A 24,806-nucleotide genomic window follows, 5' to 3' on the forward strand; every position below is an offset into this window, starting at 1 on the left:
GAACTAAAATATTTTCTTTCTGAAAGGAGAAGCTGTATATTAGGATTGTTGTCAAAGGACTTCAAACCTTGGTTATTAACTTACTAGGTGTGGGTCTCAGGCACAGGGAAATGATCTACTGAGCAGGGCCTCCACTACAGCATTGCATCTTGATGCAAGAAATGTTGTGCATGCTTTTTCTTGATGATGAAACAGTAACAATTACTTCCATGCTGGGGAAGAAAAATAGCTGTGTAGGTATTTGTGGACGGGTGGCCCATGAGTCAGCTCTTACGTGGTTTTGGCTTTTATCTTTCCGGAGTGCCCCATTGCTGCCGCTCCTCTGCCGGCGCATGGGGGTGGATCTTCCTAGGAGCCCTGCAGGAGGTTTGCCTGGTTGCCAAGCGAGTCTGTTGTTTTGGTGTTCTGCTAGCAGCCTTCAGCAGCAAAAAATAAAAAGAATTTAAATAATAACATTAACTATTAACTAAAATAATAAAAAATAAATGATTCTTTTTAAAAAAAAATAGTAATACAGTGTGTGTCTTGGGAAGAGCTGGCAGAATTGTTTTAAATTGTTTTTCCACTCTAATTCATTCTTGCATAGGAGAGTTTGTGTTGTGAAGCGTGTGGCGTAGGAAAGACTCTCATTTCCTTGTCACGCTTCCCAGTTCTCAGCAGAGACAAACGTTTCCATAAAGGTTACAAAAACCCCGCTTACGCGTGCGACGAGCAACCGCGCTGCATTTGGCGGCTGCGCGCCGCCTAGAGCAAGAGAGCTGGGCAGAAACGGCTGAGCGAGCTCTGGAAGCCGGCCCGAGACCCGACTCCTCCATGGCGTTGCAAGCCTGGTAGCACCTGGTGCGTTTTAAACCTCCCTCCCCTACAGCCTCGGCGCGGAAAGCGAGGGTAGTTCCCGCCGGGGCGGCCGCCGCCGAGGGGGCTGCCCGCTGCCCGGCCCCTTCCCCACAGCCCGGCACCAACGGTCGCCCGGCGACCGTTACAGCAGCTCGCGCCGGACTACGCCTCCCAGCAGCCCGCGCGCCGCTGCGGCGAGGCCGCGGCGCCGGGGCGGGAAGCAGCCGGCGGGCGGGTTGGGGGGTCCCGGCGCCTGCGTGGCCCGGCCCGGGCAGGGCGGCTCGGCGCGGCTCGGCTCGGCTCGGCCGCGGTGTCGCCGTCGCCTGCGGTGCGGCTGGGCTGCCTCCCGGCCCCCACGGCGGCCGCGCCCCGCCGCCCCCCCGCCGATGCCATGCTAAGACCTGAGGTCTCCGCATCCTACCAGGAGGTACGGGGGGGCCGGGGCAGCGCTAGTGGGCGGCGGTCCCCAGCTCGCCGGGAGCGGCCGGGGCAGCCCCCCGGGGCAGCGACGCCCGACCCGGAGCTTGCCGCTCGCCAAGCGGTTGCAGCCGAGGCTGTCGCCCTGAGCTCCGTTCGGCGCCGGTCTCTGGCCCTGCGGCGCGGCAGGGCTGGCCGCCTCGCTGCCGGGGGCGGAGAGCGCTGGCGAAGCGGGTGGCTTTGCCCCTTCTGCCTCTGCTCGGGCGTGGCCGAGCCGGTGGGTCTGGCCCTGAGGCTGTGTGCCTTCGCCTGCCCGGTGCTGCCCCTGCTCCGTCTTACTGCCGGCTAACTGGGACGTCAGGTTGCGTCTGCACTCGCCGGGAAGAAGCGGGTGTTTCGGGCGTGCTTAGCTTCGTGCTTTACCTTTGAAAGTGGTTAAAATAATCGGCAGCAGTACTTCTAATTGTATGAGCTAGGTACAGCTGGTCGGCGAGCTCTGTAACTGGGGTTTTCGGAGCAAGGAGGTGGTCTGTCGGGCGTGAGAAGCGACTTTGGCACCAGAGCTCGCACAGAGGAGGCTGAAGGCCGCGTTATCGTCCTGCCGAGAGCCCGAGGCAGCGCCTGGTTCGCCTGTCAACCTACAGGCTCCAGCAACCGGAACTACTTGCTCGTTCCTATCTCTCCTAGTAGAGGTACAAGCTATTTGTGCCAAGTTCAGCAGCGGTGGAGGCTTGCAGCGGGTCACTTTTGTTTGCATCTTGCAGGTGAAAGGAATGCAGATGCTTGCCGCCTTCGGCATGCGATGGGTAGTTTGGGGCTCTGTTTTAATACGTTGTTCTAATGTAGTTTAGTGCTGCCTGGTTAGCCTCGGCTTCTGGCTTTTGTGCCAGGCTAGAAGGCATTGGTAGGTGATGAATCAGTGGACCAGCAAAAGGTCTGTATGGACAAGTTCTCTTTTTATTTAAGAGGGTTTTATCCAGTAGGAAGGTTTTATCCTGTGATTATCAGGATGCAATTAACTCGTTTAAGCGCTTGTATTTAGGGGAGGTACTTGAGAGAGTTAATGAAGTCACACTGATGCCTGAAGTATGGACTGGACTATGCATGTTACATTTCTGCCTTGTGCGTCAGCCACCGCTGACACTGCTCCGTCCGTATGTTTGGGATTGTCCCAAACTCTGTGGCACAAATCTAGATGGTGTGTAAGTGCAATGGCTGTGTTTCCATCCCTTCTCCAGCACCTGGGACAGTCGGTGGTGCTCCTGCCCCTAGCAGGGATGCTGAAATGTCTGGAATTGCTTTTTCTGAGCTTCTGTTTGTCTGGTGCCTTTCTGTGTGCAGGAATGAAAAGGAATTGCCAGGTCATGAGCAGGCTCCTGCAGTTGTTTCCCACTCAGCTGCATACGCAGAGCCCAGAGGAATGCTGAACAAAGGTCCGTTTCATGCCTTTCCTGTTCTTGACATCCTATCCTATCTCTGCATCCTGTTGCAAGCTTATCTGCCCTGCAAGTTTATGTTCCTTCTGCATTAGCACTGTGCTTCACCTCTTTATAAAAAAAAAAGATATAGGAAGAGCTGGCCTGTGAGGGTGAACACCATTGTCGTGTGCCAGGTTCACTGTTGCCAGTTGCCTTGAATTGTGGATCAAGTGTGGAGAAGCTAGAATCAGCTGTCATGCAGGAACGCTGTGCTGGCTTCCCACTTGTTAGAAGACTGCCGATTAAGACGTCTGTGAGTTGTTGGGTTTGTAGGTCTCTGCTGCTGTGCCTTGCAGAGTCACTGTGCTGCATGCTGTATGCTCAGAACGTGGTCGCTGAGCCATGAACAGTGCTAGGCTTTTGGTGGCCTCAGAGGGTTCATGCAGCTTGACCTCTTGTCAAGTCAGATGTTCAGGATTTGTGGTGAAATCAGTTGTTTTTAGGGGGTCTTGCACATCCGCTCAACCTACTCACTGCACCTGAGACAGTGTTAGCACTCCTGCTTTTGACTAGCTGTCCACTGGTTTTATGTGTGAAAAGCTTATGAAACTATATCTGCCTTGTGACCAGAGAGAAGACAATATAGTTGCATATTGTTTGTTATTTTCTTTTGTTTCTAAGCAATGATGAAAGGTTACATTTTCTGAGTTTTTCTTCTCTTCTCTTACGTGTTGAAGAGTTGCTGTAGGTCCTCTTGAGAGGATAAGAAATGCTGCATATTGTGTTCTTGTTTAAGGTTGTGTTGGGATCTCCTTGCAATCAGGAATAGAATTTGCTTACCCTCCACATAACCTCAGGTTATGTAGATGAGGTGCCTGTACCTGGGGAACTGTGGCTGAACCAGAGAATCAGAGAATCACTAAGGTTGGAAAAGACCTGTAAGATCATCAAGTCCAACCATCAACCAACACCACCATGCCCATTAAACCATGTCCCACAATGCCATGTCCACATGTTCCTTGAACACTTCCAGTGATGGTGACTCCACCACTTCCCTGGGAGGATTATTCCAGTGTTTCACCACTCTCTCAGTAAAGAAATTTTTCCTAATATCCAGCCTGAAGCTCCCCTGGCACAACTTGAGGACATTTCCTCTTGTCCTGAGAGGTGTGGGAGATAGCTGAGCAACTGCAGTGACTTTGTAACTTACGATAAACTTTTTGGATCAGCTCCGGTATAAGGAATTTGCATGAGTATAATTTGAACTGGCTTCTTAGCTGATTTAGCTTAACCAGTACAAGAGGTTCAGTGAATACTCTTCCGGTGTCAGAATAGCTTATTTTGGGTCAGGTAAACAAATAGAACTGGTGTGACTCTACAAAAAGGAGCAGAGTCTTAATTTTCCCTTATTTTATGAAGATAATTGGAAAAAAAAAAAAGTATCTTTGCTAGGGCCCTGGTAAGTCTTCTGCAAATAAGCTGAATTTAGCCTATTAGTTACCTGTTCACTCCATGCCTCACACCATGGGAAATCATGCTTTATTTATGTGCAAAGCATTTAAAAACAACTGGGTACCTGCTTTCAACTTGCTTTGCGTGGTGGAAATGAATACAGAAATATGACAGGAGGTGATGGAGACTTTACGTCAGGCTTTGAAGATGTAAAATGAGTGGAGTATTTCCTAATAAGTGTGAATGATGATCTGTTAATAGTATAATGACAATCATTTCCATACTGAATTACAGTTGGGTGAAAGAAAAGCACTTCCTTATGGATACATGCACATTACTGTTGAGTAAGTTTGGGGTGTAAAGTTTAATAGCATTCAGTATGGATGCTGCATTAACTGTGCACCCATTTTCCTTGAAATAGGAACAAAGCTAATCTCCCTTACCTAATTAGGTAGGTGATGCTGAGTGTTTAGTTTGGACAGTTACTGTGCGACACATGATAGGCTGTAAGCTTATGACCCCGTTTGCCTTGCTGTAATTTGTATGTCATTCCCGGCCATGAAAGAAATTTGGAAAACATACAGGAGACACTTTGTGTGTGTATATATATGCTTCATGATCTCTTCTGGTGCCTATCTGATGTGACAAGCTTCTGACTTTGACAGAAGTGTCTTGGCAGTTTGGGCCCAGAGCTCTGAATAGCAAAACAAGAAAACATCTGGTCTCTGTTGCTGTTTTAGAAACTCTGGAAGACTAATTAGTTGCATAACCACTAATATATAATAATATGTACAGTCAGCTCAAGTAAGTGCCAGAAATGTAGGGATGTTTGACTGTTGTCTTGTAATGACCCACCTACCTATGTGGCCAAGACTGCATTTGAGTTACTTGCCCTAATACCTGTCAAAATGCAACTCGCTCTTTATGCACCTCTTTATTAAGAAGTGCTAATGTTCTGTTTGCTGGAATGTGCTGTGGTTTGTTTATGCCTAAAAATACTTTCTTGAGTGACAGATTGAAGTTCCTGCTTATTTCAGAGGGCATTGTCCTAATTGGGTGTTTAAAGTTAAGCTGAAGCTGCCAGGGAAACAATTACTTTGATCTTGAAAGAAAAGGTGATGTTCTTGTTGAAGCAGCAGGGTAGAAGTAGGTTAAACTTAATGTGCTGCCTTTCTGTTTTTGCAGCATGCAAGTCACTTAATTTTTAGCTGTAGGTCTGCATAAATGTGGCTCTTGTTTTGTGAACGAGTGGAACAGATATTGGGTGCTCTTGGACCGGGGGCATATTTTTGTGTGTTTGGTTAGTTGGAGCCTCTTTTATTTGTACCATAGAAATTCCAGCAATTGCAAGTTGAGAGCATGTTTGGAAATTGAACCACTGTTTTAACTACACAGCTAAGTGAAGATGTGGAGCGAGTATCTGAAAACCCAACAGATGAGAGAGAAGGAGAGATGGAAGTTCATGAAGATGCCAGCTCTGTTATTTTACCAGGTGAGAACTACTGACCCAGAAATTACCAATTTTAAGTGCCTCATAAGCTGCTGCTGTGTGTGGGTTTGGTTGTGGTTTTTTTTTTTTTAATTGTACTTCTGAAAGCAAACAAAACACTGAATTACTTATTCTGGGGAATAAGAGCCAATGGAAAGCCAAGGAGTTTTTCCAAGGATTGAGATGAGAGCATTTCTTTGTCATGAACTGTGCTCAATTAAAGAACGTTCAGCACATCTAGTTCTGAGATAGCTTGGCATCTCATCTCCCTTTACGTTGTATCTTACCTGAGTTGCAGTGGATTGCAAGCAAAGTCTGTGCCAGATTTATGTGAGCAAGGTGCGATATTGAACAGATGTGCTTTTAAACAGATTTTAGTTAGACTGTTCAGACCTGCTTTTGGAGGGTGTGGGGCAGTGTTAAATGGGGTTATTGCATGCAGCTCAGATGTAGGCATTAAGGTAAGCCAACCTGAAATGAGTATCCTCTAAATGCTTTGCAGCTGTTCAAGACATACTTGTTTCAATAGTGCAATTTTATGCATATTAATGTCCTAATTCCCTTGGCTGCCATCTCCTGGCAATGAGCTTGGGAACACGTGTGTGACCATGGACTTTTGCTAGAGGTTATGTGTTCAATAGGATTTACTAAAAGGCTAGTGATTGCTGTGGTAAGGAACAAACACCAAACCGGGCTATTACAGTTGAAGGACAGCATGGCATGGCCTGAGAGGGCCTAACTCATTAGATTACACCACACAGAAGAGTCAGCGTAAAATATGCCTACTTGTCTCCTTTCATATGTTGCGTTTTAATGCTCCTTTTGTGTGTTCAGCTGTATATCGCTCACAATCAAAACGTGACGTGTAACTCAAGAGTACATGAACTTTTTCCTTACAAGTATTGCCAAAAGAAGTGGTGAATGCAAGGAGTATGGGGAAGGCAGTGTCTGTGTACAAGTGAGGCAAGCGTGAAGATCTTCAGAGAATAAGCTTTGAAAGCAAGGAGACTGAGAGAATTGGGTTGGTCTTTTTCTAGCTGTAATTGGAAGAATCCTTTTGTGAAACTTTATGTAGTATGCACAAGGAGTTACGAACTAGAGTCCAAAAATGAGAGGGTAACAAATACCTAGTGACTTCTACCGTGGTGGAGATGCTATGCAGATAGCTGTGTAAGAGCATTAGAATATTAAATCTGTCGGCTGATGCATATGCTGAGTGTGTAAGAATCACTTCAGACTGGGAGGGGGGAAAGGAGATGTTTTTTCCAGGAGGAAAGATTGACCATCAACAGACTTTCTTATGAACGTTGAACTTTGTTTCTGAAAATAAAATGTCCTTCCTGAAAATAAACCTTGTTTCCTGCCTGCCATGTCCTTAAGCAGAGTTCTAAATTCAACATGTAAAAAAGAGGCACAATCTTTGGATGATTATGCCTCATGCTTGAGAAGGAAGCATCTGTCTGACTGATCATCAAAACCAGCAATAGTTGTGGGTTTTTTTAAATCAAACTGAGTTTGAGGCTCACTTTCCTCTCAAGTGATTGATCTTTGAATGAACTCTACATAAATTCAGCCCAAATATCTGTATTTTAAAGTCTTAATCCATATTCTGTTTGGTTCCAGATAGTGAACTGGGTACCACTGCCCCTTCTTTGCGTTTCACCAAGACCTGCCTAAAGAATGTTTTTTCAGTAATTCTCCTGTTTATTTATCTGCTGCTCATGGCTGTAGCTGTGTTCCTTGTTTATCAAACCATCAGTGACTTCAGGGAGAAGCTCAAGCACCCAGTGATGTCTGTCTCTTACAAGGAAGTGTCCTTGTACGATGCACCTGGTAAGACTGGTAATAAACAAAATGGGTTAAATTGTTGTTCACATTTATCTTTGTTTTACATTTTTGGTGCTGATTCTTCAGGGCTCAGGGTGCATATAATGCTTTGACCTGGGTCTTTTACTTCCTCTTTTCTAATTTATGTTAACTTTGCATGGAAATGTTAATATTGTAGGACAAATTTGGGGGACATTTGGGGGATTTTCATGCCGATAACATGAATGACAGTAGCTGCGGAGCATCATGCAACATTTGGTACATCAGAAGTGTTTGCAGACTCTAGAATGAGTCCTCTTATAGGGATAGAAGATAATTCCTTATGGAAATACTCCCAAAACTGTATCATTCAAACAGGGTAGCACACAGGCTGTGTACCAGGACCTCAGTGGTGCACTGGACAGTGAGATGCTCTTGACAGTAAAGAAGGTGAATTTTTCAAACCAACGACAAAATAAGCACAATGCCACTTTCTGCTTCTGTTCTGCATTGTTTACAACTTGGTGTTACATCAGCAGGCAATGAAAATGTGCTGTGACTGCAGGGAACAATGTTGGCATAAAAATGCAGCATGGCATCAGAAAACTGTGTTGCAGTTTGCAGGCGGGATTACGCAACAGAAGCGTTTTTGAATAGTGAGTTCATCATTATTATTTTTTTAAATTATCGAGTAACCATTCATAAATAGAGCTGCAGTAGCAAATGCAACTCAGTCATAGGTCAGTTTCCAATTTAAAAATAACACTTTTGTTTGAAGTGTTACCACATTTTACAAATAACCACTCCAGTAATTGTGTCTGAAAGGTGAGTGTTTCAAGTTGTTGCCATATTCCTGTAGTTGTTTTTCTGTAGGTCAGTTAGGCTCAGCTCTGTAAGTAGGTCGGGTCATTTGGACCATATGAATCTGACTGTAAGAGCAGGCTTCCCCCCCCCCCCCCCCTTTTTTTTTTCCATGTGAGCTTTTCATACAGCAACAGGAAGAAAATGTCATTTAAAGAAGCAGAGCAACATACATATAAATCCAAAAGTATCGGCGGGGATCCCTACCAGATCAGAGAACCTAAATTAACATAGCCCTTTACTTCATTGCTCTATTAAAGTGATGAGATGGCAAGTTGCAAGCGTGGAGCACTGAAGAAAGGGATAAAGCATTTTTAGACTGATACATGCTGACTGGTTTGATGTCTCACATTTTGGTGGGCAGGTCAGCTCAGTTGTGTGAGTTAATCATATCTAATAAATCATACTTTTTTGGTAGCTGGTCTAGATTATCTTCAAGCAAGCTTGTTTTCAATACTATATGTGGTATATGTGGCATAACAGGATTTTGGGCCTTTTATTTTGCTAGCCTTCTACAGCTGATGTGACTGAGGTTTTTTTTTTTTAATGCATGCTGTTGGTCTGAAACCATAGATTTATGGTATACATGAATTTTCATATGGGTGAAGTAGTAGCCTGCCTACCTAGTGATATAAGTAACAAGGGATGGTAGCAGTTAGTACTTGTTTGATGGCTTTGATTTTTATTGTGATGGAAGATGCTAGATGTTCTGAAGAACATCTTTTCCCTTTTATTAGATCAGCCAGTGATCTTTGATCTGTCATATGTAGTACATAATTTCCTATTAAAATTTGACATGTTAAATGATAACATCTGAAAACATGGACATAGGACATGTAGCACTTCAGCATTTGACTTCAGTGGTCCCTTACCTTACTTCACACATTCATTTCATTTGGGGCCAGAGGGACTGATGTATTAGCTGCTGGCTTGTGGGAAGACTAGGGAAACTTAGCTTCTGTGGACCTGGAGTCACCATAGCAGAACATGAACCCTGATTTTTTTTTTTTTTTTTTTTTTTTTTTTGGTTGCATCACAGGGGTTCTGTCCTGGTTGTCCTCCTCCAGAAAAATGCTGAAGAGCATGGTTTAATTTGATTGTTTTGATGGATCTTGAGGACAGCTCAGTATCCTGTGGGATTAAATCCCAGAATGAAAATCTATGTCCTTGGGAAAGAAATCGGCTCTCTTCAATGTTTTTTTTTCTCCCAAAACAGGTATTGCCTTTTACCCGGGCAAGGCTCGGCTGCTTAGCTGCAAGCATCATTACTATGATCACATTCCGCCTCTGATAAATCCAGGTCAGCCAGGAGACATTGAATGCACCACTCAGAGAATCAACTACACAGATCCTTTTACTAATCAAACTATGGTAATATTAATATAACATACCAAAGCTTATTCAGTGGGGGTTTTCGGTTCGTAATGGTATTTGAAAGTAAAAATATTTACTAAGTGCTGCAAAAAATACTTGCTTCTAGTTTTTTTTTTTTTTTTTCCCCCAAGCCTCCTGTCCTTTTGTTTTCAGAAATGTAAAAGACCCAGGTCAGTGTGTATATGTGTTATGAATGATCAGCTGTCACGTGGGTGTGTGCAGCACGAAAACCCAAATGGGACAAAATAAGTCATTTTTCACAATGAAACTCCCTCTTCATTCCTCTCCTAAATGAACTGGCAAGCATACTCCTTGATACAGTAAAACTAGCTTTGATTGAAAGCAGTAGCAGTTATTCCATTAAAGCAGGATAGCTTATCTCTTTTAGTATGTTTGCTGGGAATTACATACTATTTTTGTCACACTTGGAAAAATCTTAACTGGGCACCAAGCGTTTCATTACGCCGAAATGCTGTGAGCCAATAAGATGGGTAAATTGAGTGATAGTCTGTCTTAAATGGCCCTTAAAAATGCAGGGAATCTGGCTTCTGTATAAATAAATGTTCAAAAAATAAAGTATTAAATATGGTCATTTGTATCAAAAGTGATTGCTCAGATTGTTTTTAAGGAAACTAAATGCAAACAAACAAACGGTCTGGGTACCTGTTTGGTCAACTTTTTTCCTCTTCATGTTTTGCCTTTTGGCCAGTCACCATTTCTTTCTGGGAAGCAGCTCCTTAGTATATTTGACAGTAATTTTCTAGGTGCAAGTCTAATTTAATTTCTGCCACTAATATGCTCTTTTTGCACGTTTTAACAAACCAAGAACCTCCATTTTATGCTGCGTGGTAGATTCATTTAGCATTTAGAAGCTTGCTGATCCAATAGGCTCTAGTCCTGCAGTGGAGTGGAGAGGCACTGAGGCAGAGACCTCTGAACCATAAAGAGCCCAGTTCAAATTGGCTGAGTCTTTTTGCAAGCAGCAGCTTGCTGTTCAATCCAATGCCTGCACTACTTTAAGTTGTATTCTGCCTGCTAGCATTTTTTGTTGTTGAAGTTTTTTTCCTTTCAGCAGCTTACTTGAGGTGCTGGGGGCTGTGAAACTGTTCCTTTTTCTCAAGGAGAAGCCTGATGTTCTCCACATCAGACTCCGTATTAACTTGTTTCATGTCAAGAGCTGAAAGTTCCTAGACTTTAATGCTCAAACCAGTTTTGATTGTCCTTCTGCAGAATGCAGGTTGCAGGGCCCTGACTGGTAATTCCACATGAACCCGAGGGACTATGATAGAACTAAAGCAGATTTCTTAGAAAACCACTAAATCTTGATGTAAAGACTTCATTTTTAAACCAAAAGGGGGGATTCAGTTGGCGTTCTTGTTAGATATTTTAATAGATGTGTACTTAGTAGCGGCCAAGGAAATCTCGGTGTGTATTAGATTTCTATAGAGTACTAGTGACAGATGGCAAACTCATGAACAGGAAATGAGGATTCCTTTGCTACTCTCACTGTCTCTTCGTCTGATTACAGAAGTATGCTTTGGTTGTTCAAGGCCCTCGTGATGTGAAGAAAAAGGAACTGGTGTTTTTGCAGTTTCATTTAAATGGAACAGACCAAGATTTCAGTGCCATTGACTACCTTCTGTTTTCTTCTTTCCAAGAGTTCATCAATAGGTATGTAAAGGGATGAGCCTGTAACTGCACTGAACTTGCTACAACAATGCTAGTGAAAGCAGGGCTTTTTTAGTAAAAATCAGGCAGGCTTTTATATTCTCTTTTTTTTTTTTAATGTTTGGGTTACATTGATGCTCTTTCATGTCTTAGGTTACTAATCTTACTTTTTAGAAAATGAATTGAGGACTTTTTCAGTGACAGAAACTGCCCTTCAGCTATGCTTCAGCCATTTGGTGCTGCACTTTCTAAAAGTTTGAAGTTTGTGCTGCCTACTGCTGTCTGCTGCTGTGGGTGATCAGGAAGTGTGCTGTCCTGGCGGTGTGCTCAGGAAGTGCACTGAGAACACTAATGTTTCTGCGCTTTTTTTCTTTTAAAAAAAAAGCAATTACTGTAAAGAATAGACCCCTAGACTGATTTTTTTTTTTGTGATTTCATTGAAAGATTAACTATATTTCTTTGTATTACTAGCTTTATGTAAGGTTCTGCAGAATGATGTCATTTCATAGGTGGGGTTTTCAAAATTGCTTTGTATTGGTTTGACATTGGTGCCATTGGAGTGACTAATCAACCTTCTTCTAATTTTAACAGGAGTGGAATTAATCCTGTCTTGAACTTTCATGAAAGCCTCGCCCTTTTTCCCACCTTGTGAGAATGAATTCCATACTTAACTGTTTAATTTTTACTTTAATTTAAATTCAAGTTCTGTTCTTCTCTAATTCTCAGATTAAAAGCTAGACAAGAGAGATTAGTCACTCAATAGAAAGCCTTATTTTGTTAATAGTCAGATGCTCAGTGAAAAAAGCACAGGGATACAGGCCATATGCAGAACAAAATTAGGTGAGGGAGGGGAAGAGAAATAACAGTTTATTGTAACAAAGCATTCTTGGAGTCTTGGACATGATCATACTGGTGCTTTTCAGATGGAGCAAAGACTGGAGGTGTTCAGTCACAGTACCTCTGGGTGGCCAAAGACCAATTATCCGAATTTGCTTTTTACAAAGCATTTCTACTTCAGTGAAGGAGAGATCTTAAGTCATTAAGTACTTTCTGTAACTGTACTGAAACACCTCATAAAATGCTAATGTTCTGGGTATTTTAGGCATTGGTATTTTAGGGTGAGAAAATACCAGTTAAGAGTAGTGGTGTAGAAGGTGCTACTTGTTCCTTCTGTGTTGTTTTTTTCCTTGGTTTTTGCGGCTTGTGCCACAGTTAGCAGTATGTATGGTGGGACCAATTCCAGCAAGGTGCACTGCTGTTTCTATACTGCAAGACACAAGCACTGTCTGAGACCATGCTTTGTCAAACACAGAGCAGAAGGCACGGTTGTGTTGCATCTGCTTCCTGGCTCTTTGCAGAATGAGCCAATTTACCAAGACGCTACTTGGTTTATGCATACCCAAGTCTTGGAAGCCACATTTCTGTGCTCATTGTATCAATTTGCAGATAAGCCATTTTAAAGAGCTGTTTCTTCCCAAGTTAAAACATGTATGTCCTACTTAAGTTGGCAGTATTTCTGCAAGCAAGCTGCAAGTCTGCATCCTGCTGTCCCAAACGCTTGTGCCACATGTTGTGCAAAGGCAGGTTAGATGTGCAAAACAGCAATAAGCAGTATTGCAAAGGTCCCAGCCTCAAGGCTGTGTTTGTGCCAGTGTAGGTGAATCGGTAAGAATCATCTGTAAGCTGCCTGGGAGAAACCTGGATTGCAACCTCCTGCCTCCAGGTTTGCCAGGTCAAAGCAGTTAGATGGCAGAATCGATCCTCGAAGAGATGGGGAAGTGTCGCTTTGTTCCTAGAGAAGCTGCCTTGTCTCGGTGTTGGAAGGCACCAGAATTGAAGCTGGGAGAGTGAAGGCTGAGCCTGGGTTATGTTTGGAGCAAAGCAAAAAGGTAGGAAATGGTGGTGTCTGTTTGGGGGTGCATCCTTTGTGCCCATTTGCAGCAGGTAGTAGGAATTAGAGTTAAAACTGGTTTTGAACTAACCCAGATAACGGTAAAATTGGCAAAGGTATGTAGGCCTTTAAACTTAGTAGTAAACAATCTGCATGTCTAGGTGAAATACAGTAAGAGAACTAGTTGTGCGCAAGAGGCTAGCAGTGTCTCTTGTATAGCATCCTCCAAAGCTTGGTACAATTTGTATGGCTTGTCTTGCTCAGTATTGCGTATTGCTGTCCTGGTGTCCTGGGGCATGAACTGGACAGGCTCGGGGCAGGTTGAAAGTTTACATTTTCTCCTGACTCTGAAGTGCACGTGAAACCACATGCATATGTGGAATGTACTCGTTCTGTCCAACTTCCAGCAGAAGAGAAAATAGAAACAATTTCTGGTTCATCAGCGGATGCTAAATTTAGTTGATGGGAAGGCTGGACTAAGACATCTGTAGAAACTGTTGTGTGTCCTTTCATATGGCCTCTAAAAACTCCAGTTACTGGCTGCTGTTAGCTACTTTTCCTGACAAAGTGTCTCGCTTACTGGTTGTAAGAGCATATTATTATCACTGTGTCCAGCAATTCATGTAAAGTGTTATCAAAGATGCTGAGATATACGCTAAACCTCATGAGATATCATAATTACCTTTACATTTTTTTGCCATGGCTGCAAACAGCTTAGGTTGCGCTGGGCAGGTAGACTGCTCTAAAATATATGCACAGGGTATTCCATCATCTTAAATCACAATCCAAACCCCCTTGAAATTGGTGAGAAGAGTCCTGCTGTATCTACACCACAGCTTCTGTGTACACGGTATTATGTGCAGCTCACTTTTGCTTTAAATAGCAATAATTGTATCAGTGAAGGCTGCTGCAAGCATCAGCCATAAGCAATAATAAAAATGGCATCTAGAGACTTGTGTCTTTAAGGGTTTTTTGAGGCATAGCAAGTGGTGAGGACTCAAGTAAGGTCCAGCTGTTTCTGTCAAGGGTTTTATTCTCTGCAGCTCTTCTGTTAAAATTGGATCGACAGACTGCATGAAGCTGGCACTGCTTGCTAGTTTTGTTCTGGCCTTCACAGAACACAGCTGAACTGTGTTCTATTGTTGGCCTGTGAGTTGGAGGGATACTGCCACTGGTGCTTTTTCTTCTTCTTTCTTTTTTTTTTTAATAAGACAGTGGCAGCTGCTGTCTGTACCATATTAATTGGAGGGAAGGGAATAATGAAACCCTTGCAAATTACCAAAAAAGTGTAGCTAAAAATACAAGTTCCTTTCCTGAACTGTCATTAGTATAATACAAGGGTTTAAGAAGAAAATCCTCTGAACATATTACTGACAAAACTGTTGTTAGCGTAGCATGTAAAATAACTTATGGTCATGTGAGATGATGAATACCAGTCTGAACAGGTCAGAGATTATTTAAGGGTCTAAACAGAGCTCCATGTTCATGTCTCTGGCCTGCTTGCTGTGTGCAGAGGAATAAATTATAATATAGAAGGGCTGAGACTTTTGGTACCAAACCATCTGACCCTTTATTAGATCCCATAGCTGTCTGAGAGTTTACCAGTCTAGGGAAAAAGCAATAAACACAAATTGGGTTTGACCCATCTGTGGTTTTGGCTCTTGCTGTTGCATTGGAATCTGCTGGTGAGACGTCCTAAGCTGCCTCTGGCTCTTGTGGGTTGGTCCATCGAGATCGGTGTTAGAAGGATCCACTGCAGAGCTAGAACCCAGTCCAGAATTAGGTTAGCAGCTCCCACAGTTGGGACAAATACAATCTCTCGTGGTCTGATGTTGATCAGTCTGTGCTGGGGCAACATGCTCCTTGTTAGTAGTTTGAACTGTCAGTGATTACCGGAGAGCATTGGCTGAGGGGAGACCAGGGCTTTGTAGTTCACCTGAGTGAGACAGTGGCCTCTTGCACTTGTCATTCTCTGCTGTGATGTAGGAATTTTTACATGGTCTTGTGGTACCATTAGTATCTTGGGAGAGCCTGGTGCAGAGTATTCCAGGAATCTTACCATACATCTAAAGGACAGTGTAACAGGTAGAAGAACTTACTGAACAGGAAAAAAAAAAGTGCAGCCTTTGCAGGTTGTATGTCTTTGGGGTGAAGAGGGAATTAAAAGAAACTGTCTGCCTGGAGAATTGTTCTTCAGATTAAAATCCCTTGCCTGTCTTGTGTTCACTTAGTTGTGTGTGGTTTTTAAGCTGTGTTATTTGCCCTCTGCTATCGTTTGCACAAAGCTAGTGCCTCTCTGCTCTGCTCCCCCCCCCCTTTTTTTTCCTGACTCTGTGGCAGTGGTCTGGATTATGGGCACATGCAAGGAGACGCCTTCTCAGATCAGTTGTCCACAGCTTCTCCTAAGATACTATTAATCTTTCTTTTTCAAGCCTACAATTACTGTCAAGGGCAAACAAAGTATTCTACTGCTGTCTGCTTACCATTTAAGTTGTGGCTGTGATGTTCAGCTGTGTCATAACTTCCTGTCTCAATTTTCCATGTTGGTTTGGAAAGCTTTTCTAGGATCCTGTATTTAGTCATGCCTTAGGCATATGACTGGCTGGCAGAGTGCTAATTATGTATGTTCCTCTGAGTGGCAAAGCACCATGCTCTTCCGTACTGTCCCATCAGCTGCTGCTATAACCACCTACCAAAGGGGGAAGAAATCATTGTCAGATTAGGTCTCCCTATGTCATTGGTTTGTATGGAGCAGTCAGGCAGTGGGCTTTATTCTGATGCTTTGCTTATGTCTTCCTTGTGAGGGTTAGAGGGGTGCACTGCCATCCTGTTGGGATCACTAAACAAGCAGCTAATGTCACAAATCCGTAAAGATATTCCTAACCTGCTTAAACACTCTTGGAATATTATCTGTCTTGATGGGTAGCAAAGTGTATTAGTTTTTCTTTCCAGAAACGCTTCTCCTTTCTGCTTGTATGCACAATGGAGTTCTGTGTTTGAGCCCATCACCTGAAGCCCTGACTTGACAGCAATGCTTTGCTAGGTTTTGCCTTTCTACGAACATGTGCATATTCATCTGTTAAGCCTGAACAGCCAGTGTAGTACAGAGTAGCTATCAGTATGATAATCTTTTTATCAGTCTGTGCTCTTGCTGCCTTGTAGACAAGACGTTGTGGTTTGCAGAAAGGAGCCCCAGTTCTGAAAACTAAGGAAAAAGACAGGAAAAGTGCAAATCCACACAGTGCAGGTACAGGACAAATCTTCCTGATTGGTCTGTTCTTTGGGACGAGAGCTTGCTTCTTCAGCTCTGCTTTTCTTCGTCACTTCTCATCTTTCTTTGAAAGACCGAGATACCTTAATCTCCCAACAGACCTAGCCATGCACACCCTCTGCCATATGAGCCGAGTATACTCCCTCCCTTCACCCAGGAAGATGGATTTAATTGGAGTCAAAACCCTTTCCCTTGTCTCATGGACGAGCATACCCTGACATATCTCTGCAACCTGAAATCTATTTTTAGTAAAAATCAGCAGTCTGTGCTTTAATGATTCATGACTCATCACAGTGGTTTACCGCTTCATCTCAAATGAAACCTTGTTGAACAAGCAGCTGCAGGGCCAGGCTTATTTCATACAGATGACATAAAAGTGGCTAAAATCACAGTACTGAGAAGCTCCAAGTAAATAGCGTGGTTAATACACTGTGTCCTGTGCAGTTGATAAAGACAGGATGGAGACCAGATATGCCTTAGAGCTGCCCCTTTACCATGTGTGGTGTAAGGGGTATTGGAAGCCTTAAAATGACTTACGGTCACAGTATTAAAAAAAAAAGACACAGAACAATCCTGCTGTTCTGGTGCTACAAATATCTGTGATTGCATATTGGGAAAACAGCCATGTTATGGCAGATGGGAGCCTTACACCAAAGGTATAGTGTTCCCAAAATAATAGGAATACACCAAGTGTAAATTTCAAAGCATTTGAAGTATGTCTGCATTGCAGCCAGTTTATTTGCATCCCAGAAATGGGGTGAAGCAGCCTGCCCTGCCTCTAGGCTGGTACTTCCATCTCTTGCTTCTGAGCATTGTGGCACACTGTTTCCTGGGGTCCTGGCTCTGTTCCTTTCTGTCCTAGAGGAGACAGATGAGCAGAACAAAGCTCCCCTATAAGGCAGAACAATCCCTAGGGGCAGGCAAAACTCTGGGGTTGTAGGGCACCAGGTAAGTCTTCTGTGGTTAAGAACACATGAGTGCAAGTGCTACCATTAATCAAAACATCATTACTAACAATGTTTTATATGCTGAATTTTGGCAGTTGAAACGTAAAAGGAAGTGTGAACACATTTTGAAGTACCTGTAGGTCTTCTCCTGCCTACAGTGGTCAGATACCGCTCTGAGCTTGGTTGGTAAAGTAATGGTCTCTTTCCTTTAGTCCAGAAAAAGCAGAATTCATGAAGGACTGTGAAAGTTCATACTCCAGCTGGAAGTTTTCCGGAGGCTTTCGAACTTGGGTCAAGATGTCCTTGGTGAAAACAAAAGAAGAAGACGGTAGTGAGACTGTTGAATTCAAACAAGAGGTAAAAAAACTAGTTACTGCCATGGTTTTATAGATAAGTGGCCAACAGAACCAGTTCTTGGGGCAAATAGCAATATGAGTTGGAAGAAGGGTGAGTCGGTTGGTTGGTTAAGTACGTGAAACATCAGGAGCTTGGTTTTTGTTTCATTGCATCCATTATGCCACTTGCCACTGAGCAGTTTGGGCTGTACAGTTACTTGCATTCTTTCTTAACATGGAGAGGATCTGCAAAAGCATAGATGTCTTGACGTGCTCTGCTATCGGTATGGCCTAGTGAAGTATCTCAGGAAAACATCTCCTAATGGGGAGGCCAGAAAATCCAGTCCTTGAATGTGTTGTAAGTGACACCTGTAGTCTGAGGTAAGGGTCCGAAGAGACTGGCAAAGAAATACTAACACAGCTACCTTTAGTTCAAGGTGGGGAACGATCCCCAAAAGAATTGTCTAAATAATAGCTAGTATTGGAAAGAGGTATTGTTTAGGTTATCACAAGGGCTGATGTTAGAATGAAGAGGTAAACATAAGCCTTGTATCCTTTGTAGCGTTCTTATGTCTGCTTTTTGTTTAGGTTTGGGATTTTTACCTGTTGGGTATCCTTAGAAACATGGAGTAACTTAACTTCTTGCATCATTTAAAACTAGAAAATATGCAGGTGGAGGATGCAAACTTAGCTAGAGATGAAATGAGTTTGACTTTCATTCCTGTTCTGTTCACGCTAACAGACAGGAAAATAATTGTGTTTTGAGTTTGTTATCTTTCTCCCAGTGTTGGTTAGAGAGGAAGCATCTCATTGGTGGTGAGAAATGAGAATTTTAAGAGCTGTCCTTTCCAGAGAGCGTACCTTTTAGAGACTACGCTTTCTCTTAGTCCATGGTACACTTGGAAAGAGTACCTTGTGGAGATCAAAATGAAGCAGAATCTTCTGTTCCTCTGTCCTCAGTTGTCACAGTTAGGGCCTTACATGCCAAAGCTGTAAGGGAAGAGCAGAGCTGTGACTGTGAGGTGGGTACCCTCCTGCTCCACTGGAGGAGGACAGGAGGCAAATCCCAAAGATGTGCAAGTCCCAAACTAATGCCTCAGTCTGGAGGGGAAAGAATGCATCAGTCAACTGCTGCCACGTAAGCACTAACAGCAGTTGTCTGTCATCATCTACAGCTCTGTATCACTTGCCATTTGGTACTTACCTAGTGTAGGATTTTTGAAAGTCCTCCTTTGTGTGCCTGAGTCTAACGTGTCACAAAGTGGAAACAAAAGGCTGACTCAAACTCAGAAAAAGCTGAGCCTTTTGTGACCATGAACATCCACTTAGTCCAGCAGTTATGGACTCTCTTATCATCTGGGTAGGTGAACACTGGTTTTTTTTGTTTGTTTTGTGGGTTGGTTTGTTTGTTTGTTCGTTTTTAATAAAACCTAGGAACTAGGAATCGGTACCAATGTGAATTTTGGGTTTCGGATCCCTATTAATAATACAGTAGAAGTTGAAACAGCTCAGGCATAAATTGCACTTGCTTTGTTTGACAGTACAACACCTACTCCAATTGCATAAGGAAGTCCATTAGCCTTTCAAATCTAAAACTGGGAGATTGCATACCAGAAAGATGGATACAAATACTAGGTCAAATAGCACAGTCAGTTAGTCTAACTAGCCCAGTAGTCATTACTTTGTCTTTGCTTCCTTTCCCATTGCCTTCATTTACCTTTGTGTACTGTTTGTTTCCTGGTGTGCAATTTTCTTGAATGAGTGTAGTTGGGGTGATGGTACACTGCAATAATTAAATGAGCTGTAGAAGTATAGGGTAAGTCTGCAGCAAAGGTGTTTGACCAGAAAACATGAGGTGGTGAAGCTCCCATATGCTCTGAATGGACACATAAAGCATTCTAGTTCCTGCTTCTGCATGTTCGCAGCCTAAAATCTGTTCAGAGCAGGGTGTGTGGGGAAGACTGACAGAAATCTTGAAGTATTTGTAAAGAAACTAAACCATGGCGGACATGAGGTTTTTGTAGCAGGTCACCCCTCATATAATGAATCACTGTTTTGGTATCTATAGTTCCTGTCAGAATCCTGAAACGAAGTTACAGTACTGCTGGATTCATTACTTCCAGTACAGTATTAAACTACTGTAGGAAGAGCAGCAGTACTCCCTTGTGCACATACCAAGATGTAAATACTCCTTTGAGGGTTGGCGAGGGGATCGGTCCTTCCACCGCTTGTTCAGCTGTAACTCGAGTGTGCTTGCCCGTTGGGTAACTGCCTGGCTCTTGAGCGGTTTATATTGTCTCCTAGCAGCAGGGGGGTTACTGCAAACTGTCTTGCTGTTGCCTGTGTTCAAACCCCGTGTAGTTCACCGCTGGGCTAGGGGATGTGTTCCAAGACAAAAGAAATGTTTTTCTGAGGCCTGATGTCTTAATAACTTTCCTGATTGTGGTTCTTAAGACTGTGTTTTCATGTGGCTGTAACATCAGTCTGGTATCCTAAACTGTACCCTGGTTATCCCAGCTCTGTGGAATTGTGCTAAACCTCTCTGCCAGTCAGTGCTAGTTTCAAATGATAACCTAGTTAATGGGCAGTAGAAGGAAGTGTGGTTTTAATTGTTAACATCTAGACTTCTTTCCCTTCCATTTTTCATTCTGCTCTTGCTGGCATCTTTTGGTTTATTCTACAACTGATTTTTCAAAAAGAGTCTTCCTGCCACCATCATGTAGTTCTCTGGTAAATTAGAGTAATTTAGCATTCATTCATGAGAACTTTCCAAATGCTGTATTGTTCCAAGTAAATGGATTTTGTAAATGAAATTTCCCCTCTTGAAAAGGAAAAACTATGTAATAAAAGAAAGGCCCTGGCTACCAGTGTAAAATGGTATTGCAGTGTTTTACTGTTTTAAGTGAGAAATTTTTACTGTTGTTTTAAGTGAGAAATAGGAAACGAATATGAATGAGACAGATGGAGGAAACTGCCCTTTCCATATTTTGGGAGCCTATTGTTCCAGGTAGAGGAAGGCTGAATTGGAAGTCCCTAAACAGTCTGCTGTTTCCACCTTCTTACAAGCTTTTTCTATTGCACAAAAGACTTATTATACCACTGAAGAAAGCAACCCGCATGTGGTTTTTTTCTCCCCTCTCTCCAGACCAGTGTGGTTAACTATATTGACCAGAGAACTAAAGCAAGAAGTGACCAGCTGTTTTTTGTGGTATTCGAATGGAAAGATCCTTTTATACAGACTGTTCAAGATGTGAGTAACACTAGTCCCTTTTTGAATCGTTGTCTGACTGTATATGCTCACGGTTTGCGTGTGTGTGCTTGCCTCTGTTACCTCACTCCAAGCAGAAATTCAGAGGAAGAGTGAGGTTACTTCTGAAATTTCAGTCTAGGCTCTTCCTTATATCCAGTAATGCATGTTCTGTGGAGGTCAAGACCAACTGATGCCTTTCCTTGGCTTGGTGACAGTCAGCATTCTGTTTGCAGCTAGAAGTACACGTAGCTAAGAAAAAGCACGTCCCCTGTGTTCTAACAAAGTGTAGCTTCAGGTCAAGTCTGAAATTTTTGCTTAAATAAGTATGCTTGGGTGAACTGATTTAATGACTTTTTTTATTAATTGACAAGCAAGAAACCTAGGCTTAAATGAGAACAATAAAAAATAGCCTAGTGTTATTTTTTTATCCATTATTAGAATAGGATTTGGTACCGCATTCAAATGCATGAGAAGCACTTTAAAATTTAGCTCAATATGCTGCAGCCAGAGGCGTATGATGTGCCAGACAAGACCACTATCAGTCACTGGAGTGCTTAAAAGGTGTGCAGGTGTGTGCTGTGGGTACGTGCACTTCAAGCACGTGAGCTAGATCTTGTTTTCCTAGTGTTTGAGGGGAGACGGTCAGATACATTTGCCTTTCCCAGAAAAATGTAGAACAGCGAAGTGTGCAAAGACAATCTGTTTAAAATCTTGCATTTAAAATGGCCCCACCTGATAACCAAAGTCCATCACCAGCAAAATCCACAGAGTTCTTGTTTTCTTGCCCAAAACCAGAGTGTGAACCCAGACCATGCGGGGTAATTGGTCCTTTGCACTCATGCTGTCGTGTCTGTGCTGGGGCTGGGCACCCTCCTTGGTACCAGTGCCTCCTTGGCTTTGAGAGGCCAGCCCTATTCCCGGCACCTTTCACTCGTGGGATTCACACCTCTGCCTTCTTCAAGCTGCCTTTCATCCAGTGGATTGTTGGTGCTTGTTTCCTCTTGCTGTAGAGGCCATAGTTCACAAGCACTGGCAGGCAGCACTGCTGCTTTCAGGAAGATGAACAAATACAGAAAGCCTGTTTAAGACCTTCTGGCTCAGGTGGTGACCTAGTGACACTGCGCTCATGCTGACTGTCAGCATTGCAGACTCCATGGCAAGTCTGAAAGCTGTGTGCTACTATATTGCTGCCTAAGCCTAGTTCTGCTTGCTTCATCTGAGATCCTAGAAATCATCCTTGTGCCTAGAGGTATGAGGAGAACTGCAAACTATAAATAAACTTACTTGAACCAAATGTAGTTAAAAATAGAAATATAAAATACTTGCTGTAGGTCTGTAGAAACAGTTGCTGCTCTCAAAAGCTGGTATAGCGTTACAATGCTGTCTTGTTAAAGCTTTCCAGTAGTTGTTTCTTTTAGCTTTGTCTTCTGGAAGATCTTCTTTAATGTGACTGCTTAATATTGTAAATCTTCAAATAATACAGTAAATTTAATCTATAATTAAAACTAGCAGTTTAACTGTATCTCTAAAATTGTAAACAATTCAATATCCTCAGAATAGCCTAAAGGAATTTAGCAGCTAGTACAATGTGTTTCCTTCCTGATGGAAGTAATCAGAAAACCATGGGGTGAGGCAGATGTGTGGAGAAGGCACTACAGGCCTCCTTTGCAGCGTAAAGGAATATGCTGCAAAACACTTCAGTTTGAAAAATGGAATTGTTCATTATTGAACAGGTATAATATCTGATGTGTCAGATAAGGGGAATAATATTTTTAATCTCTTTCAGATTATCACAGCAAATCCCTGGAACATGATTGCTCTTCTTTGTGGCATCTTTTTGGCTCTGTTTAAGGCAGCAGACTTTGCTAAGTTAAGTGTTAAGTGGATGATCAAAATCCGAAAGAGACATCTGAAGAGGAGTCGTCAAGTAATGAACCACATAAGCTGAGACTGCCTTTTAACTATTCATAGCAGAAGGGATAGAAAAATAACTGGAATAAACTTCAATCAGCAATACAGCAATTAAAGATGCAAAACAGGTATGTTTTCGTCCAGAAAAATGACAGCTGGAGGAACAGCCTAGTGAACTGGCCTTTGAACTTCAGAAAGGAACTAACTCTAGGGCAGGTCTAACAAACTCATGCTTTTCTATTCCAAATTTAACAAGCTTACCTCAATATATGGGGGGACCAGGGGGAAAGGAGAGAATTCACTAATGCTCAGAAAGTCAACACTGTAGTGGTTAAGTTCTAAAAAAATGGACAGTGTTTGAATACTTCTCAGCCCAGGAGACCATTTAACTAACTTCTGCGTGAGCTACGACCTGCATCTGCTACTGTAATGCAGTTACTTCCTTGACTATGTTTAGTGGAAGGTAAAGCACTCAACAAAGCAGTCTGGCCTCCCCTCTCCAAAGGATGTGTTAAAACAAAATACACTGGAATTCTATTATGTGTCACTTTTTATTTGAAGTATAGCAACTTTAATATTAAAAAGTACTTCAAATAGGATATTGTGTACATTCTTTGAAACTACCTGCTCCTAGATTCAGCTGGAGCTTTACAGGAGGTAGTCCAGGCAGGCATATTACTGCAAGAGGATAAGGTGAAAAACAAAAATCTATTCCTGATCAGTCCAACTCAAAGTAAACTCAAGCAACTCACTACCTGGCCATCTGAGCTGGTGACAGAGTTCAAAGTCTGTCTCAGGATGTTGCTCTTCCCTCTTTCCCCCAGCCTTTGCTAAGGAAGTGAAAAACAGTCTTTCATCAGCCTGGCATTTAAATGTGATTCTCTATTACACAGAGAATGTGCGCTAACTAACCGTGCTGTGGTGGTGTAGTCTTTTTCTTCCTTATAAGTCAGTCCCTTGTTAGTCTAGATGCCTAACTCAGACTTGTGGAGTCTACAGGGCAGCAGTGCACCACTGTGTGTTTGCTCTGAAAGCTTTGTGGCAAGGACAGAGCATGCCAAGTCATGTTTTGCTTCTTCCATCCCCTACTAACAGAGTATTAATAGAGTAGTAAGCCTATCAAAAGTACCCCCTCATTCTTTTTTTTTTGCCTTCTAAGGAAGCATTTTGGAACAAAATTTACTACTTTCAGCTGATTTCCAGAGCAAATCAAGGCACTGCATTGACCAAAGACAGCCTTAAACAAGGCAGCAACTATTCACTGTAGTAAGAAAAACAAAAGGGCAGCACTGGCTGCAGGCATGGAGGCAGCATACAGGTTCTCTTGCACCCAGACAGCTGAGGGCAGGAGGAGGTTACAACCTACCAGTCACTTGCAGTTACTGGTCTTGCCTCTTCCCCAGGTCCTGTGTTGGTTCTTCAGACAGCTCATGATTTGAATGGTATAGCCTGAGCTAACTTGATCACACTCTTCTGGGGAAAAAAATGGATGCAAAAACAGGCAGTGTTCAGTCAACACTTTATGTTCAGTATGTTGCAATGATGGCTCTTAGACAGGTCCAGCAGCGCAGTATTGTACCTGCTTCAGGTGAGGTAGGTTAGCCTACTGCCTAGGAAGTGAATGAGGTTAAACTAGACAGAAGCAGGGAGTAGTAAAGGGCAAACACTGCACTGCTGAAGGAAAGTGGCTGAGAGCTACTTCATCCCCTAGGTGCTGGGGAATGGAACAGAAACTCAGGGCAGTGGGGAGAAAAAAAACCCAAACACAACACACACACACTTAGACCATCTGTATCAAGAAAAACCCTGCTGATTTTGGCATGTAGCAGCCTATGGTGGTAGGGGAAGCATTCCACTGACTTCCCTGGTCAGCTTATAG

The 24,806-nt window shown here is 43.0% G+C and overlaps 1 protein-coding gene across 2 annotated transcripts; it reads left to right on the forward strand.

Moving 5' to 3' along the window:
* The first annotated feature begins 1,228 nt into the window (after positions 1-1,228).
* PACC1 (proton activated chloride channel 1) lies at positions 1,229-23,526 on the forward strand. 2 transcript variants are annotated; one of them, XM_059833132.1, is made up of 8 exons: positions 1,229-1,264; positions 5,520-5,616; positions 7,237-7,446; positions 9,497-9,651; positions 11,183-11,325; positions 17,644-17,788; positions 20,912-21,016; positions 22,803-23,526. In XM_059833132.1, exons 1-8 carry the CDS (start codon positions 1,229-1,231, stop codon positions 22,962-22,964), a joined length of 1,053 nt encoding a protein of 350 aa, XP_059689115.1. In that variant the 3' UTR covers positions 22,965-23,526. The 2 variants fall into 2 exon arrangements, with proteins under 2 accessions (XP_059689115.1, XP_059689118.1); XM_059833135.1 differs by lacking the exon at positions 1,229-1,264 and having other exon boundaries at positions 5,540-5,616; positions 7,345-7,446.
* Positions 23,527-24,806: the final 1,280 nt, after the last annotated feature.

The sequence above is a fragment of the Gavia stellata genome, chromosome 2 (assembly GCF_030936135.1).
Source record: "Gavia stellata isolate bGavSte3 chromosome 2, bGavSte3.hap2, whole genome shotgun sequence".
Lineage (NCBI taxonomy): Eukaryota > Metazoa > Chordata > Aves > Gaviiformes > Gaviidae > Gavia > Gavia stellata.

What these genes read in the sequence shown, in the direction of transcription:
- PACC1 (XM_059833132.1), top strand. Translation starts at nt 1,229, where the DNA reads ATGCTAAGACCTGAGGTCTCCGCATCCTACCAGGAG. An exon ending in TCTCCGCATCCTACCAGGAG is followed by an intron (nt 1,265 to 5,519) that starts GTACGGGGGGGC and finishes TTAACTACACAG; the next exon opens with CTAAGTGAAGATGTGGAGCG. An exon ending in CTGTTGAATTCAAACAAGAG is followed by an intron (nt 17,789 to 20,911) that starts GTAAAAAAACTA and finishes CCCTCTCTCCAG; the next exon opens with ACCAGTGTGGTTAACTATAT.